This window comes from Pongo pygmaeus, chromosome 19 (assembly GCF_028885625.2).
Source record: "Pongo pygmaeus isolate AG05252 chromosome 19, NHGRI_mPonPyg2-v2.0_pri, whole genome shotgun sequence".
Classification (NCBI taxonomy): Eukaryota; Metazoa; Chordata; class Mammalia; order Primates; family Hominidae; genus Pongo; species Pongo pygmaeus.
The window spans coordinates 85,384,059-85,402,648 of record NC_072392.2 but is presented as its reverse complement, the minus strand read 5'-3'; the positions used below and the strand labels follow the sequence as shown (position 1 = coordinate 85,402,648).

The window sequence follows — 18,590 nt, the reverse complement described above, 5'->3', positions numbered from 1 at the left end:
TCAGGCTATCAATTTGCATTCCTTGCAACTCTCAACATGCCTCATTGCAGCTACTCTTCCTCTCCACTTGCAGCTTCTGACCTACTGTGGGTTACGAAATCAGACCAGCAGTCTTCATCATGGAATTAAAAAACAGTCTTTTCTTTCCCTTCCCTTCCCTTTCCCCTTCCCTTCCCCTTTTCTTCTTTTTTTGAGATAGAGTTTTGTTCTGTCGCTCAGGCTGGAGTGCAGTGGCATAATCTTGGCTCACTGTAACCTCTACCTTACGGGCTCAAGCAATTCTCCTGCCTCAGCCTCCTGAGTAACTGGGATTACAGGCGCCTGCTACCACGCCCGGCTAATTTTTGTATTTTTAGTAGAGAAGGGGTTTCACCATGTTGGCCAGGCTGGTCTCAAACTCCTGACCTCAAGTGGTCCGCCTGCCTTGGCCTCCCAAAGTGCTGGGATTATAGGCGTTGAGCCACCGTGCCCAGCCCATTATTTCTTTTTTAATATGAAAAATATAAGACATACAGGAAAGTAGAGTAAATGATATAATAAACATTCATAGTCTCAAAACTTTGGTTGAACAACTAATGTTTTGCCATATTTACTTCATTTTTTCTGAAATATTTAAGAATAATTAAAGACATCATGACATTTATCCCTAAATACTTCAGTATGCCTCTCTTAAAAAATAAGATCAAGACTGCATAACCACAATATTATTATTAGCATAATAGAATTGATGTAATTCCCTAATAATTCCCTAACCTATCTAAAGTCCAGTCCATAATCAAATTTACCTGTTTTTCTGTCCCCGAAGTTTTTTCTTTAAATGGCTGATTTGTTTAAACCAGGAACTGATTAAAGGTTATAAAATTTTAAAGTTGGAATTCTGCTTCAATAAGAGTAAACATACTCTGAGTGAGGACTCAAGGGCACCTTTGTAAGTTCCTGGGTTTCGGTTCTAAGTTCATTGTTGTATTCTGGATAGTGAAGATTGCCAAGCCAGCGACCACTGGATAAGTGAGGTAGTTAAGTCACTTTTCATTGTCTGAACATCAGTTGTATTTGGCATAACACAAAAACTTTGATGAAATAATGGTTCTATTTTTGCCTTTCGAATAGTCATTATATAGGAAACTTACTTTTTTTTTTTTGAGTCTTGTTCTGTTGCTGGGCTAGAATGCAGTGGCGTGATCACAGCTCACTGCAACCTCTGCCTCCTGGGTTCAAGCGATTCTCCTGCCTCAGCCTCCCAAGTAGCTGGGACTACAGGCATGCGCCACCACGCCCAGCTAATTTTTGTATTTTTAGTAGAGACAGGGTTTCACCATGTTGGCCAGGATGGTCTCCATCTCTTGACCTCGTGATCTGCCTGCCTTGGCCTCCCAAGGTGCTAGGATTACAGGTGTGAGTCACTGCGCCTGGCCATTTTTTTACACTAAAAAAAGAATGAGATAAATGGAGAAAGTAAAATCAAAAGAACATAATCTTATCAACTAAGAGTATTGTACCACTTGTAATATGTAGGTTAAACTTAACCATCATAAACATCAATGAAAATTTTTTATGAGGCTGTAAGATTTGTAAACCCTAGCTGAGAGTTTTGTTAATGTAAGAAGTTATCATTGCAAACAAAGGGGCTTGGGTCATCTACTGATGTTTATTGTTGTGAGACTTGGCTTGTGAAGTAAATGATTCAGTAATCAGCAACCCCTGTTAAAGAGGCTGACTGTTAGAAAAGGCAAATTGATAGGCGATTGGTTGAAACTTCTGTACTCTCTCTGGGGCAGGAAGTGATATCTGTAACTACCTTTCTTCTGAGAAGAATTTGTTTGTTAATTTGGAGATGGCGTGTCATGGTGTCACCCAGGCTGGAAGTAGAGTGGCGCGATTATAGCTCACTACAGCCTTGAAATCCTGAGCTCAAGTGATCCTCCTGCTTCAGCCTCCCCAGTAGCTGGGACAACAAAGTGTGCGCCAGCATAGTTGATTAATTTTTGTTTTGTATTTTTTGTAGAGATGGGGTTTCACTTTGTTGCCCAGGCTGGTCTTGAGTGATCCTGGCTTCAGGTGATCCTCTTGCCTCATCCTCCCAAAGTGTTGGGATTGCAGGTGTGAGCTACTGCACCTGGCCCTCAGAAGAGTTTTGATTATATAGTTTCTATGGTAGTTAAAAATTTTATTGGAAAAAATATTTAGTGAATGGGTTAACAGTATTTATTTAAAATTATCACAGGGTTGGGGGCCCTCTGAAATATGTTATTTAGTCAAATTGTATTATCATTCCAGTTTTACAGATGAGCAAACAGACTTTGTGAGATTAAGTTACTTGCTTAAGAGCACAGAGCCAGTCCAGAGTGGAAGTGTGGTTTTGAACTGAAGTCTTTCTGATCTGAAAGGGCATGTTGCTTTGCTTTATCCTCAACTACTACTTGTGTATACTTCAGCTTTGTTTTGTTTTGTTTTGTTTTTGAGACAGAGTCTCGCTCTGTTGCCCAGGCTGGAGTACAATGGTGTGATCTTGGCTCACTGCAACCTCTGCCTCCTGGGTTCGAGCGATTCTCCTGCCTCAGCTTCCCAAGTAGTTGGGATTACAGGTGCCCACCACCATTCCCGGCTAATTTTTGTATTTTTAGTAGCGACGGGGTTTCACCATGCTGGTCAGGCTGGTCTCGAACTCTTGACCTCAGGCGATCCACCCACCTCGGCCTCCCAAAGGGTTGGGATTACAGGCGTGAGCCGCCGCGTCCGGCCTACTTCAGCATTTTGCAGATGTTTTTATCTCCTTTAGCCTAACAAACTTGGAAAACAGGCACAAAAAGAACTGTATTATTCTAGAAATGAAAAGGATTGTGCCTCAGGATCACTTAAATAATTATAATATTAGTGTGGTGGAGACAAGAATTTCGGTATTTAAGCTCCTGTGCCATATAGTGTTTTTTTTTTTTTTTTTTTTTTTTTTTTTTAATTCCCCAGGCTTTTAAAATAGAAATGCAGTTCAACAACCAACCTACCTTCTTTCCTTCCTTCCTTCCCTTCCTTCCCTCCCTCCCTTCCTTCCTGCCTTCCTGCCTCTCTTCTTTTCTCTTCCCTTTTCTTTTCTTTTTTTTCTTTGTTTTTGAGACAGAGTTTCACTCTGTCATCCAGGCTGGAGTGCCATGGTGTGATCACAGCTCACCTCAGCTTTGATGACTTTCTGGGGCTCAGGTGATCCTCCCACCCCAGCCTCCCAAGTAGCTGGGACTATAGGCGCATGCCACCACAACCGGCTAATTTTTTTGTGTTTTTTTGTTTTGTTTTTTGTTTTGTAGAAATGGTGTCTTGCCATGTTGCCCAGGCTGGTCTCGAACTGCTGGGCTCAAGCAATCCTCCTGCCTCGGCCTCCGAAAGTGTTGGGATCACATATGTGAACCGCTGCACCCAGCCTTAACAACGTTTCTTAATTCATTGTTAGATCCAGTTCCAAACTATTTTTTTAAAAATTTATATATATATAAGCTTTATGTATTTATTTTAAACTCTTTATTCTGAAATAATTATAGGTTAACAGGAAGTGGCAAAGATAATACAGAGAGGTCCCACGTACGTACCCTTCACCTACTTTCCCCCAGTTATTACATCTTACATAACTCTGGCACCATGTCAAAACAAGGAAATTAACATTAGTACAAGGAATGTGTGTATTCTATGTCATTTTGATCATGTGTAGACTGATTTAACCACCAACACAATTAAGATACAGAACTGCTCCATCATCGTGAAGATCTCCTTTGTGCTGCCTCCTACCTTTTACAATTTTTTTTGAAAAACTTCTTTTTTTGTTGTTTCTTTCTCAGGAAATGTACTATTCCTTTACAGTCACACTCAACCACCCTTCCTTACTACCTTTCCTAACCCTTGGCAACCACTAATATGTTCTTCATCTCCCTAATTTTGCCACTTTGAGAGTGTTATAGAAATGGAATCATATAGCATATGACCTTTTCAGATGGCTTTTTTCCACTCATCATGGTCCTCTTGAGATCCATCCATGCTGTTTTTTGTTTTTGTTTTTGTTTTGAGACAGGGTCTTGCTCTGTCACCCAGACTGGAGTGCAATGGCGTGATCTCAGCTCACTGCAACTTCAGCCTCCTGGGTACAAGCAGTCAGCCTCCCAAGAAGCTAGTATTATGTGTATGCGCCGCCATGCCTGGCTAATTTTTGTATTTTTGGTAGAGATGGGGTTTTGCCATGTTGGCCAGGCTGGTCTCGAACTCCTGGCCTCAGGTGATCCACCTGCCTCAGGCTCCCAAAGTGCTGGGATTATAGGCTCGGCCTTTATTTTCATTTTAAATTCAGTTTCTGAAGTGTTAGTTCTGAGAGCATGATTATATCTAAGCAGTGAGTGATTTTATATCATTACTGACTAAAGGATTTAGTTTGTATGGTAATGAAAAAAATTTTTAGGAAAGTTTTTGGAAAAAATACCTTCATTAGGCTAAGCTCTTTAATAAAACACTTCAGAAGTAACTAAGGATTTGATAAAAGAAATAACCTAGGCTGGGTGTAGTGGTTCACACCTGTAATCCCAGCTCTTGGGGAGGCTGAGGCGAGTGGATCACCTGAGGTCAGGAGTTCGAGACCAGGCTAGCCAACATGGTGAAAACCTGTCTCTACTAAAAATGCAAAAATCAGCCAGGTGTGGTAGCACGTGCGTGTAATACCAGCTACTGGTGACGCTGAGGCAGGAGAGTCACTTGAACCGAGGAGGCAGAGGTTGCAGTGAGCCTAATCATGCCACTGCACTCCAGCCTGGGCGACAAAGTGAGACTCCATCTCAAAAAAAAAAAAAAAAAAGGCCGGGTGTGGTGGCTCATGCCTGTAATCCCAGCACTTTGGGAGGCAGAGGCAGGCGGATCACGTGAGGTCAGGAGTTCGAGACCAGCCTGACCAACATGGAGAACTGCCATCTCTACTAAAAATACAAAATTAACCGTGCGTGGTGGCGCATGCCTGTAATCCCAGCTACTTGGGAGGCTGAGGTAGGATAGTCGCTTGAACCTGGGAGGCAGAGGTTACAGTGAGCTGATATTATACCACTGCACTCCAGCCTGGGCAACAAGAGCGAAACTCTGTCTCAAAAAAAAAAAAAAAACCCGGCATGGTGGCTCACGCCTGTAATCCCAGCACTTTGGGAGGCCGAGGCGGGTAGATCACCTGAGGTCGGGAGTTCAAGACCAGCCTGACCAACATGGATAAAGCCCGTCTCTACTAAAAATATAAAATTAGCCAAGTATGGTGGCGCATGCCTGTAATCCCAGCTACTCGGGAGGCTTGAGGCAGGAGAATTGCCTGAACCTGGGTGGCAGAGGCTGTGGTGAGCCAAGATCGCACCATTCCACTCCAGCCTGGGCAACAAGAGTGAAACTCCGTCTCAAAAAAAAAAAAAAAAAAAAAGTCCTAATATGGTCATATTACTGAAAACAGTAGAGAATATGTACTCAACATTTACTATAAGCTTGTTTTAAGATTACTTTCCTTATAGTAGGTAATTCTTTACAAGCAAAGGGAATTGCATTTTAATTGTTAATCCTTGCCTTGTGATAGCCAGAGGCTATGGAACCCCAGCAAAGATGTATTTTGCTAAAACAGTTGAATGAATATTACTCCTTTAAGACTGCTCAGTTTCTAATCCAAAACATTCTAAGTAAGACATATTTCAAGTGTTAGAAAATATCACAAAAAGGATACACAGCGAGCTGACAGAAGTCCTCCTTTGTAACTCCTAGTGAACAGAAAGGAACAATTCAGTTTGAGAACGGTTGTGTGCGCACAGTACACTCTCACACATAGTTGATGGGAAGAGAATTTATCTGCAAGGAGCTGTAACTTTTTTATAATTGTTCAAGATTATATTATTAATGTCATCTCTTTTGGCAAATTCAATTTTTATAGCCGAGACAAGTTTAATAATACAGTAGGCCATACTTTTTTTTTCCCCAAGCTTTTTCAAGGTAATAAGGAACTAGATTGGCAGCATTGCAATTTAATTTTGTTATATGATACAGTAGCAGGAGAGGTTTTTATCTATAGTTATTGACTATTTCTATGCCATAGTTTTTTATGTGGGATCCTCCCATACATAAATTGAATTTCATTTAAGGGAAACAGGAAGAAAGTATGTCAGTACTGCTTCTTGTCTGAAAAAGAGATGGAAAAAAGGGAAACATAAATTTGACAAATATTAAGATATTCATACAGCAATGTAGTGGAAGAAACTTGCAAAATGAGATTCAGCAAATACCTTATACAAAACCAAAGATCTGTGAAACCTGTTTGTAAAATGTTATGTGATTTAATACTCTTTTAAGTATGACATCATCATATGAAGTTGAAATATTCTTAGACTTTTTCATTCCTGCAAACATTTTTCAGCTCTTGACAACTAGTTTCTTAATATCCCAGTTACTAAAAATGAACCAAGATATTTCCTCAGCAGTGCTCAGTACTGCTGTAAAATTTTTAGAAGGGGAAGGTAATATGTAGGGAATTCTTACTTGTGCAGGAGACTGCTAGTTACTTTTCTAATTAGCATAATTAATCTTTACCACAACCTTATGAAGTAGCTACTGTCACCTCCATTTGATAGGGGAGGAAACAGGCTTAGCGATGCAACTAATCCATACCTTAGTAGGAGTGTTTTTTTTTTTTTTTTTTTGAGACAGAGTTTCGCTCTTGTCCCCCAGGCTGGAAAGCAGTGGTGCGATCTCGGCTCACTGCAACCTTTGCCTCCTGGGTTCAAGCGGTTCTCCTGCCTCAGCCTCCCGAGTAGCTGGGATTACAGGTGCCTGCCACCATGTCCGCTAATTTTTGTATTTTTAGTAGAGATGGGGTTTCACCATGTTGGCCAGGCTTGTCTTGAACTCCTGACCTCAGGTGATCTGCCCGCCTCGGCCTCCCAAAATGCTGGGATTACAGGCATGAGCCACCATGCCTGGCGAGAGCGTTTTACTTGTATTGTTTCATTTAATCTTTAATGGCAAATTTATACATGTTTCTGTTTTGCAGATGGCCACACTGAGGGTCAGAGAGATAAGTAACTTGCCCAAGGTCAGATTTGAAGAGTTTTAGGAATAGTAAGATCTGAGGGAGATGAATACTTACCTTGGAACTTTATAAGACACTCAAGACATTCTTAATGATACCTTATTGGAGTTTTTCACTTGATAACTCCTTATTGGAGTTTCACTAGATAACAGAATTATCTAGTGACTGTTGAATAGATGAGTGATCTGTAATATGGATGGATTGAAACAACAGGTTCGCCCAAACTAAAAATAATTGAATAAAACCCTGTCAAATACAGAGAGACTGCAACTTTCAATTTAGTAATCTGATTCAATAAAAGGTATATGTAAATATTTTTATTATGGCGTTATTTTTAATAGTTAATAATTGGAATTATTATCTTACAAGGGAAGGGTTAAATAAGTTGATGTATCTACTTGATAGAACATTATATAGCCAATAATAAGATCAATATAAGCACTCTGATCACATGGAAAATACTGAATGTGCTGAGGGCAAAAAAGTAGAATACAGACTGGCATGTTGGCATCAGTTACAATCATTGTAAAAATTATGTGAATATTGATCAGAATTGGAGGAGAAAATGAGTAAGTGAAAACTTTGTTGAGTAGTGAGATGATGATGAACTTTTATGTAGAATTTTATTAGTTTTATAATGTTTGTGTAATAAACAATATGAGAAGATATATTCATAACAAAAATATGAACAGATCCAGTGGACTTTATATATATGGTATGTTATACTAAAAAGAAACATTTCCTTGGAAATAATTTTAAAAATAATTTCTAAAATATTTTAGCAAATTATTTTCTTGCAAAGGAAGCTAAAGTATGTACAAACTAATAATAGAACCTTGGACTTAGCAATGCAGAGAAGGATACAGATTGCTGTACTAATTGAACCATTAGCAGTTGCTGTGAGAAATCATCTCAAATGACATGGCATAAAAATGAGTATATTCTGTTTTGTTAGAAACATGATCCTCATGATTGTATTAGATTAAATCTGCAAACCCTTGCAAACAATTTGGGTAGCATTTTCTATGGCCACTGGGCAATTGGATTCTTAGTAAATCTTGTTGGATTTGATAAAGACTAATTCTTAATTGCTTAGGAATATCTAGGTGAGATTTGTAGTTTCTGTTCTTACTCATTTTAATGGCACCCAGTCTTATGTCACTGTAAAAAACGTGAGAACTTTATTCAGCTAAGTCTGCAATTTAAAAGCCCTCATTTACCCAGAATTCGTAGGTTGAACAGTATTTTTCCCTCAAGAGCTTAAGGATTGATTCTTCCTGTGATTTTGATCTCAACTGGTTTTAAGTTTGGTATGTCTATTGCCACATGTTTTTTCTTGTTCTTATATGCCTGTTTTGGACAGAACAGAAACACCACTGCTTCCCTCTAGAGTATTTGAAGTTATTCTTTTAGCATATAAAAAGCCATGCTTGTGATAGTGTGTTAATACTATAATCAAGAAAAATGTGCATTAAATGTCATATGGTTAATGATGGCTGTTCTTTCATGGCAGTGCTGGGAGAAGGACTGGCCAAGGGAGAGGATGCCTTTCGGGCAGTGCTTTGCTGCATGCAGCTGAAAGGGAAGCTCCAACCTGTATCTGCCATTCTTGCCAAGTCACTGACAGGAGAGTCCCTGGTATGTTGATAAGCTCTAATTTTGTATGCCTGAAAACAAATTTTTATTTGATTCCTTAGGTATATTTTGGGGAAAAAAAGTGTATCTTTTTTTCTCTTAGTTCTTCCTATTAGAAAGCAAAATTCATGAGTATCCTGAGATATAGTACCTGTTTTTCTTTTCTTTCTTTTTTTTTTTTTTTTGAGACAAGGTCTCAGTCTGTTGTCTAGGCTGAGTAAAGTGGTGTGATCACTGCACACTGCAGCTTCAACCTCCTGGGCTCAAGTGATCCTCCTGCCTCAGCCTCCTGAGTAGCTGGGACTACAGATGCGCACTACCATCCCTGCTAATTTTTGACTTTTTGTAGAGACGAAGTCTCATCATGTTGCCCAGGCTGGTCTTGAACTCCTGGGCTCAAAAAATCCTCCCTCCTTGGCCTCCCAAAGTGCCTGGGATTATAGGTGTGAGCCCCTGCTCTTTTTTTGAGACCAAAATGATGTTTAATTATTAATTCTTGTAGTTTGTGATTATATATAAGAACTGTAGATACTTTAAAATAATTTAGGTTAACTAAGTGATTTTCTTTGAAGATATGATTTAACAGAGCCTGAGTTTTAAAATGCTGATGTGGACATATGATCTCATAGGGTTCTTAAATTCAACAATTTATTTCATAAAATGTTTAAATCTATCTAAACTAAGTAATAAGTGCTTCTGTTTCTGTTTGTATGTGTGTAAGTAATATCCATAACCACTCTGATGGAACTAGCTAACTCTATTCAGACTTTACAATCAATTTTGTAAATATAGCGTTTGATTTTTTTAAGTTACGGAGTCTTGCTGTATTGCTGAGGCTGGAGTGCAGTGGCTATTCACGGGGGGTGATCATAGTGTGCTACAGCTTGGAACTCTTGGGCTCAAGTGATCCTGTTTCAGCCTCCTCAGTAGCTAGGGCAATAGGCATGTGCCACTTTGCTCAGCACTGTATTTAATTTTTTGGCTTTTTTTGGTTGAGATAGTTGAAAGGCTACTTTTTGAAACTTTGGAATTGATAATCTATAGAAAGTGGAAGAAAAGAGCTATAACCTTTTTTTTTTTTTAACCAATTCGTAACTTAATTTTTTTTTAACCAATTCGTTGATAATTTTCAAGAATCATAATGAAAAACAGTGAAAGCAAGAAAGTATATGTATACTTTGCTCTGCTGTGTGAATTCCCTGTATCTTACCTATTCTTCTGAATTGATATAGATGATAAAATTATGGGGCAGATTTGTGCTTTTACTTCAAATATTAAATAAATATATTTGGTTAAAAAAAAAGAAGTTAGGAAAGTACTTGGTATATTGTTGAGTGTAATGTATTGGCCTATCTCGGGATAATTATTTTCTAAGGAATTATTGTGCCGTGAATTGTTTAATTATGTTTAAGTTTAGCAGTGTCTTTTGATTTCACCAGATTCATAAATGAACTTAAAAGCTAAAATGTATTAGCATAGAAAAATTATATAGCTATTTAGTTCCAAGTAGATGATAAAGGAATATATCTCTTTTTTTGTTATTAAGATTATCATTAAAGGGATTTCTGTATAAGTTAAGTATATTACAGTTTTACCTATTGTTTTTAAATTTAAAACTAGTAAAGAGTAATTTGCTTTTAAATCTCAAATGAAATTGAGATTTCAGAAGAGTGAGTATTTTCCTTTTATTAAAGAGCCATTTTTAAAGTGGTGTGATCAGCTTATATGAATCTTCCTGAATCATGGCTGGGTTCACCATTTTGTACATACAGACTTATTAATCTTAGGAAAAAGGTTAAAAACAGCTATAGGTTGGTTGTTTTCCTTTTCATTTATGCTATCTTGTTCTGTGGGGGTACCTCTTGTTAATATTTTCTTGAGTTAATTTTAATTCATGTAAGGTGAATACAGTGATTTTACTTACCAGAAAAGGCATTCTGTATAGTTTTTCCTGTTAACCTTTTAAACTTTTCTCATAGATGTGTTGCTTTATTATCATCGTTAATGGTAGTAGTGATGAGGGATGAGGATAACATTGTTTTTTACAAATAAACTTCAGAAACAACAGAGGAATTGAGCTAAGTTGCCATAGTAAAGAACTAATATACTAATTGGTTTTTCTCTTTTTTATTGACCCTTTCAGAATGGGATGGTAACAAAGGATTTGACAAGACTAAAAACACTTCTCTCAGAAACAGAGGTAAGGCCATTTCAGTGGATCTGTTTGGAAGAGTTTGACTCAATCTGTCTAGTAAGCATTATGTATTAAAATTTGGAAAACTATTGCGGCATCAGCCAGAAGGCAAGGCTGTGAAGGTGGGGCAGTGGGACTGCCAGCCTTCCCTCATAACCCCCGTAACCCACAGTTCCATCCTGGGAACGCTGCTTCTCCACATGTATCCTCTGTGTGCCAGGGCTTCTCTTCTGTCCCTAGTGGACAGAACTGGTATCTTATTAGCTGTCTCTGGACAACAAATGGGAAGATGATTGGGAAATTTTAGTTTTTAACTACTTCTGGCTACTAGAAAATGAAATGCTCTCATTAAAAATGAGATATCCTCAAGCCTTATTTATTATTTATTATTTGTTTATTTGAGACGGGGTCTCGCTCTGTTACCCAGGTTGGAGTGCAGTGGCGTGATCACAGCTCACTGCAACCTCGACCTCCCTCGGCTCAGGTGATCCTCCCACCTCAGCCTCCTGAGTAGCTGGAACTATAGACACACTCCACCATCTGGCTAATTTTTTTATTTTTAATTTTTGGTAGAGATGGAGTTTTGCCATGTTGCCCAGGCTGGTCTCCTGGGCTCAAGTGATCCGTCTGCCTCTGCCTCCCAAAGTGCTGGGATTATAGGCATGAGCTACCACACCAGGCCTTCTTTTTGTCTTTTTTAAAGCACCTGATGGAAGTCTGTGACTTAAGGACTGTCTTTAAGGAATGTGTTTAGGAGACGGAAATAATGTGTATGAGGATAAATAGTGAACAAAAAAGTACTCCAGTGAAGGACTTGGAGAACACATGGAAGGTCAGGGACAACAGTGGCATATAAAAGGCCCTGAGGTTTGTAAGTCTCAAATTTCTCTTCTTCATATAGGCATATAAAAGTATTTTTATTTTTAGATGTCCTATTTAAAAAATAGCCATTTTGTCAGCTTTTGTCATAAATAAAAGCCCACGTACAGTGATTAATTGGCTTATTTATTCAAGAATTGAGCACTTCCTACGTGCTAGGTACTGTGCTTGTTGCTGGGGATACGGCACTGAACATGGTTCTTGTCCTCTTGGAGGTTGAAGTTTTAGGAAGGAGATAGACAACAAGTAAATAAATTAAACAACTAAGTGTAATTCACAGAGAGGTAGGTGGTATGAGGGAAAAGAATGAACTCTTCTGCTGGAAAAATCACTGGATTTGGTGGCCAAGGACTGAGACAGTTAAACCAAGAGCTGAGAGTTGAGAAGGTGCTTGTCTCACGGAGAGTGAGATGGAGGGCGCTTCAGACAGACAGAGGGTATGTGCAGAGATCCTGGTGTCAACTTTGACCTCCTGTGGGTTCCTTTCCATTCCAAATGTAGTAATGTATCCCAGTTCATACCAAAAAAACAGCAAAGAAGGTGGTTACCATGGTTTATACAAGCTGGAAAAAATAACTGTTTTGCTACTATTAGGCTTTTTCTTCTAAATTTCATTTTCTTTGTCTTATGTTGCCTGATTGTGAATCAACCGAGAATCAGTAAGCTCTCACTAACTTCAAAGCCATATGTATATATAGGTATTAGGTTGGTACAAAAGTAATTGGAGTTTTTGCCTTTGAAAGTAATGGCAAAACAGGCCTGGTGCAGTGGTTCACGCTTATAATCCCAGCACTTTGGGAGGCCAAGGAGGGCAGATCACTTGAGGTCGGGAGTTTGAGACCAGCCTGACCAATATGTTGAAACCCTGTCTCTACTAAAAATACAAAAATTAGTCAGGCACGGTGGCAGGCGCCTGTAATCCCAGCTACTCGGGAGGCTGAGGTAGGAGAATGGCTTGAACCCAGGAGGCGGAAGTTGCAGTGAGCCGAGATTGCACCACCGTATTCCAGCCTGGGTGACAGAGTGAGACTCTGTCTCAAAAAAAAAAAAGGTAATGGCAAAATCGCAATTACTTTTGCACCAACCTAATAGTGTATATGTAGCCGTTTTAATTTCTAAGAAGTAACAGAAGGCAGTTGTAGATGTTTTAGACTTTTAAAATGACAGCATAAAATGACCTTTCATTTTATTAAGATTTTTGGCTTTGTTCTTCTTTTATTGCCTTAATTGAATTACCAACTTTACATCTGATAATCACATGCAATTTATTTTATTTTTAATGTTTATAATCCTGTTGCATCTAAGGCCACATATATCACTTGACTCTTATTTTGTGACTATACTTTTGGAAGAAGTGACTTAAGTTTTTGTAATTTTTTTTCTATCTAACTAGAGTAGTAGTCTTTTTGGTTAGTGAACTGATATTATTAAAAGATAACCGTTTAGGAAAAGCTAACAAACAATGCTACCCTTATTTATTATTGCACATGATACATTTAAAAATGGCAACAATTTGTTATTTAAAGATTGGGCTAAGCTGGTATTTAACTTGTAAATGCTAATGGATGAGAATAAAGACCTGGAACTCGACTGATTTATGAAAACAAAAACAAGTATTCTTTAGTAAATATTCTTTAGTAACATTTAAAATATCTGATTAATAGATTTGATTCTGAATTTATAGTTCTAGCAGTGTAATCTTTGGCCGTTTTTCCTGAAGGTGTAGGTAAAGACTAATGATGATAAACTGTTGCCTTTTTGTTTTGGAGTATGAGTGCATAAAAAGAGTGTTTAAAAAACAAACACAACACTTTGGAACCTAAAAGCCAGGACTGCTAAATACTTAGCCAGGCTGAGTGCCTTACTTTACCAGTTCTCTGCTGAGCATGTGCTGCTCCCCAGATCCCCAGGAGACCTAGAGCTCAGTGTCAGCACAGGCCCGTGCGGGTTGTCACTGATTCTTACAGGCGCTGACTGCTGAAATGCACTGTGTGGTGTTCTCTCCAACATTTATACGTGTTTTAGGCTTTATTTTATGACCAAAACATTTTAATAATGTTTATCAAACATTTTTATTCCCATTATTTTTCTTGCACATTTGATAAATTTATTTTGATAGGTTTTAAAAAGGAGATACTTTAAAATTTTCCTACTTGCAGGTAATTTTTAGCCTATCTATTTTTATATGTTATGTAAATAGAATCATTTGAAGGGCTAGTTTGTGACAGTGGCACATGGACCTTGCTTGGAGAATTTAAAGAGATCTTTTAATGGCTTTTTTTTTTTTTTTTGGCAGCATAGAATGCTAATAATATGAATAATTACTCCTGATTTGTTAATCTGTGTATTCTTATATTCAGCCCTTCATTTTACAAAAAGAATGCGTTGCTTTTTAAAAACTCCTTAGTAAGCACTTTACTGATAATCAGAAGGCATTTTCCTCTGGAAACAGTATTACAGAGTTTAGTTCAAGCCCAACCTAAAAAGTACAATTTAATCAACCACATATAAATTATAGTGATAGTATTGTTTCAGTTATGACTCGTTAGCATTCATGACATTCTTTCTATGGTACAAGATATTCCAGATTTCATCTTGGGATACTGTTTACTCGTTCTGATTCAGTTTAACATTTACTGAGCACCTGTGCTGTTCAAGGCTCTGGAAAGCTGAGATGTCCATGAAAAGCAATCTGGCAGGTCAGTCAGAGATGCACACAGCTAATGTGCACACAGGGCAGCCTGTGGTCAGTAAGTGCTATCACAAAATACAGGCAGGGAAAGGGGAAAACTCTGCAGGGAAATCAAGGGGGCAGAAGTGTGAGAACTGAGTTTAAAGGATAGGGATAGCTAAGTATATTAGTCTGTTTTCATGCTGCTAATAAAGACATACTTGAGACTGGGCAATTTACAAAAGAAAGAGGTTTAATGGACTCACAGTTCCATGTGGCTGGGGAGGGCTCACAATCATAGCAGAAGGCGAAAGGCACATCTCACATGGCGGCAGACAAGAGAAGAATGAGAGCCAAGTGAAAGGGGTTTCCCCTTATAAAACCATTAGATGTTATCAGACTTACTACCACAAGAATGATATGGGGGAAATTGCCCCCATGATTCAGTTATCTCCCACTGGGTCCCTCCCACAACACGAGGGAATTATGGGAGCTACAATTCAAGATGAGATTTGGGTGGGGACACAGCCAAAGCATATCACTTAGTAAAGACCCACAGGTGACTGGATATAAGGCAAGATTGGCAAGCTGTCAGTTGGTTCAGGGATAAATGAGACAAGCGGTAATGAGGGCTTTACCTAGGACAGTGGCAGTGGGAGGAGAGAATGTAAGAGAGATAAGAGACCTTCTAGACCTGTTTGGACAAGATTTGGAGAATATTGAGAGCAGGATAGAAGAGGGAGGAGTTCAAGATGGCTTTAAAAATTTCAGCTTGGCTCTCTTTGGGTAAGAAGAATCCGTTAACTTGTGATAAGGAACACTGAAGAAGGATCAACTTTGGGATAAAGTTGATGAATTTTGCTTTGGGCCCATTGCATTTAAAGTGCTTAGGTAAATCATCCATTTATCCATCCACCCACCCACCCAACCACCCACCCATGCTCCCATCCACCCACCCATGCACCCATCCATCCATCCATCCATCCATCCATCCATCCATCCATCCATCCATCCAACTAACCAACCATCTATCTGTTTATCCACCCACCCACTCATCCAACATTTACTGAGCACCCATTATTATGTTCCAGATACTTTGAGAGGTGCAAGAATATAGAAAGGCGATTACAGACTGCTGACAGCAGATGTGTATATAGTTGAGAACGATCCAGCATTTAAAATACTAGAGAATAGTTTAGAAAAAGTGCTATGGTTGGCGCTTTGTTGAAATTGGAGGTGTAGAACTTAGGGTAAAGTTAGAGCCAAATGCGCAGATTGGTGATTTATCTGAGGATGTTAGAGTGAATGGATCCCTAGCCTTGGACTCCTCTGTGGGAGAAGGGCTCATCTCAGAGTGAGTGGGGTACCTGGCAGGAAGTGCTCCCAGGCTCCAAAGTGGTAGCATGCCATTAGCTGCAAGAAAAAGGAACCTCTAGTCGGGCGTGGTGGCTCATGCCTATAATTCTAGCACTTTAGGAGGCCGAGGCGGGCGGATCACCTGAGGTCAGGAGTTGGAGACCAGCCTGGCCAACATGGTGAAACCCCGTCTCTACTAAAAATACAAAAATTAGGCGTGGTGGTGGGCATCTGTAATCCCAGCTACTCAGGAGGTTGAGGCAGGAGAATCACTTGTACCTGGGGGGTGGAGGTTGCAGTGAGCTGAGATTGCGCCACTTCACTCCAGCCTGGACGAAAGAGCAAGACTTTGTCTCAAAAAAAAAAAAAAAAAAAGGAAAAGAAACCTCTGTAATCAGACATTTTCTAGGTGTTATGAAGAGGAGAGTAAAGCGAATAAGTGGATGGAAGGTGCTACCCTGTGAGGATCAGGACTGGGGACTTGGACTTCTGCTGCCAGCTAATTTCTATGTAGGAGGTCTCTATCAGCTTCCTTAATGAGAGCCTCACAAATATATGTTTTCCATATTTAATTATAGTTTAACATAGAAGAAGACAAAAATCATTGGCAACATATTAATGTTATTAAAAATTTCTGAGTATTCCAACTTCACCTTTGTTTTAATGTTGAAAATGTTCAAGTTTAGTTCAGCATCAACGTTACTCTTGTTTAAAAAATTCTTTCATTTGGAAAATTGCAGACAGCAACTAGTAACGCCCTTTCTGGATATCACGTGGAAGACTTAGATGAGGGTAAGTGCCAAATGCTGTGTAACTTCTGGTAGCTGGGAATAAGGGCTTTGCTTTTATTAATTTTTGGGAGAAAATTTACTGAGTTACAGTACATATAAGTGGAGATGTAGGAGAGAATATAAGATTTTAATTTTAAGAAGTAGGTGTAGATGAAAGCAATTTTCATCCTGGCACCTTTTCATAGAATAATGGAGTAATGGAGGTAGGAGGTAACTTCAGAGGTCATTTAGTTTATTTTCTTGCCTCCATGTAGGACTAAATTTAAACATCATTCTTAACAATCTATAGAGGGAAGACTTTTCTTCTCTCTCTGTCCTAATATAGTACAGTTATTACTTTTTGGAAGTTTTGATCTGTAAGCTGAGTTGTTCCTGCCCTAATGAAACTCTGTGATCTCGTCTCCTCTCACCAGAGGAAAGGGAAAAGATGAACATTCATTGAGTGCCTGCTGAATGCTGTGTACTATGGGCATTGGCTTTCACAAAACATGTACTGACTTCTTAGAGTCCTTTTTCATCTTTTTGACAGGTGATGAAACTGACATTAAGGTTTATGAGTTGCCCCAAAGTCACACAGCTGGTATAGAGATGAAGCACAGCTTTAAACTCAACCTGGCTGAATATCTTTCTTTTCCTTTTCTGGGGGGCATAGTGACTTGTGAGGGAGTAGAAAATGGCTATAAGTTCCTTGAAACTTGTTGCTGCTCAACCTCTATAAAGCTCTAGCCTTTTTTTCTCATTATCCTTATTTTCCCTGGTTTATTTGGAAACTCTTATCCAAACAAATCAAAGCTCATTGTATTCACAAGTAAGTAAATACTATGTTTTTAGCTCCTATCTCAGAATTCAACTTTGAACTTTATTTCAATTATAAAAAAGGATTATATTCTACAGTGACATGTGTCACACAAATCCTAAGGAACATGGATGATAATGTGATAACGTGGAACTTCTCACTATGCAGTAGTGGAATTTGTTATGTAAGCTTTCCTTCCAGGATACAATGATTTTTTTCATTCCTGAAGGAATTCCTGCTAGACAAACATCCCATGCCTAAGAAATGACAAGTATGCCAGCCACCCGCCTTGTGTTGTTAGGGAAGAGATTGCACTGGAAACCTGTCCACCAGTTGCTAGGACAGAGTCAGAGTCACCAGCTTGATTTTTAACTAACTGCTGGGAAACTGCCTCCTCAGTGATTCCTATATTTTATGTAGTTGATTGGTAGATTACTTTTTGGTAGAGGCAAGTATGTCATGTTCTTTTTTACATCATATGGGATGATGTATATGGAGGGATTGTAGTATTTCTTACACATTAAAATATCGGAATTACTGGCTAGCCTCAAATGATAAGACTATATCCTAATTACTCCCTAGGGTCTTGTAATGGTTGGCATTTCCGCCCACCACCTAGGGGAATCACAAGCAGCGAGGAATATACTTTGTGTAAAAGGTAATGTGATTTTTTTTGTTTTTAAACAATGATATCTCTTGTTGAAAGGACAGATAATTTTCCTTATCTAATGGAGTAAAATGGTTTATTTTCAATTTGAAACAGAAGCCATAAAGATCATTATCATTAAGTAATAAAGGTCAAAACTATATTGATGAGTTGTCTTCCTTTAATTCTAAACAACAATGATCTAAATGCAGGTTGTTAAGACTGTTCAGTAGTCTTTTATTTTTTATCTTTTTTTTTTTTTGAGAGAGAGTCTCGCCCTATTGCCCAGGCTAGAATGCAGTGGCACAATCTTGGCTCACGGCAACCTCTGCCTCCTGGGTTTAAGCGATTCTCCTGTCTCAGCCTCCTGAGTAGCTGGGACTGCAGGCGTGTGCCATGACACTGGCTAATTTTTTGTATGTTTGGTAGAGACAGGGTTTCACTATGTTGGCCAGGCTGGTCTTGAACTCCTGATCTTGTGATCTGCCCACTTTGGCCTCCCAAAGTGCTGGGATTACAGGCGTGACCCACTGTGCCCGGCCTCAGT

At 38.9% G+C, this 18,590-nt stretch overlaps 1 protein-coding gene across 9 annotated transcripts in view; it reads left to right on the top strand.

Annotated features, from left to right (window-relative positions):
- The window catches only part of HELZ (helicase with zinc finger), a 174,411-nt gene that overhangs the window by 33,064 nt on the left and 122,757 nt on the right, over positions 1-18,590 (top strand). For all 9 annotated transcript variants that reach the window (XM_063656480.1, XM_063656478.1, XM_054459612.2 and 6 more), the window contains 4 exons: positions 8,589-8,713; positions 10,854-10,910; positions 16,551-16,602; positions 17,980-18,055. In XM_063656480.1, the coding sequence (XP_063512550.1) occupies positions 8,589-8,713; positions 10,854-10,910; positions 16,551-16,602; positions 17,980-18,055 (310 nt within the window). The remainder of the gene's footprint in view (positions 1-8,588; positions 8,714-10,853; positions 10,911-16,550; positions 16,603-17,979; positions 18,056-18,590) is intronic.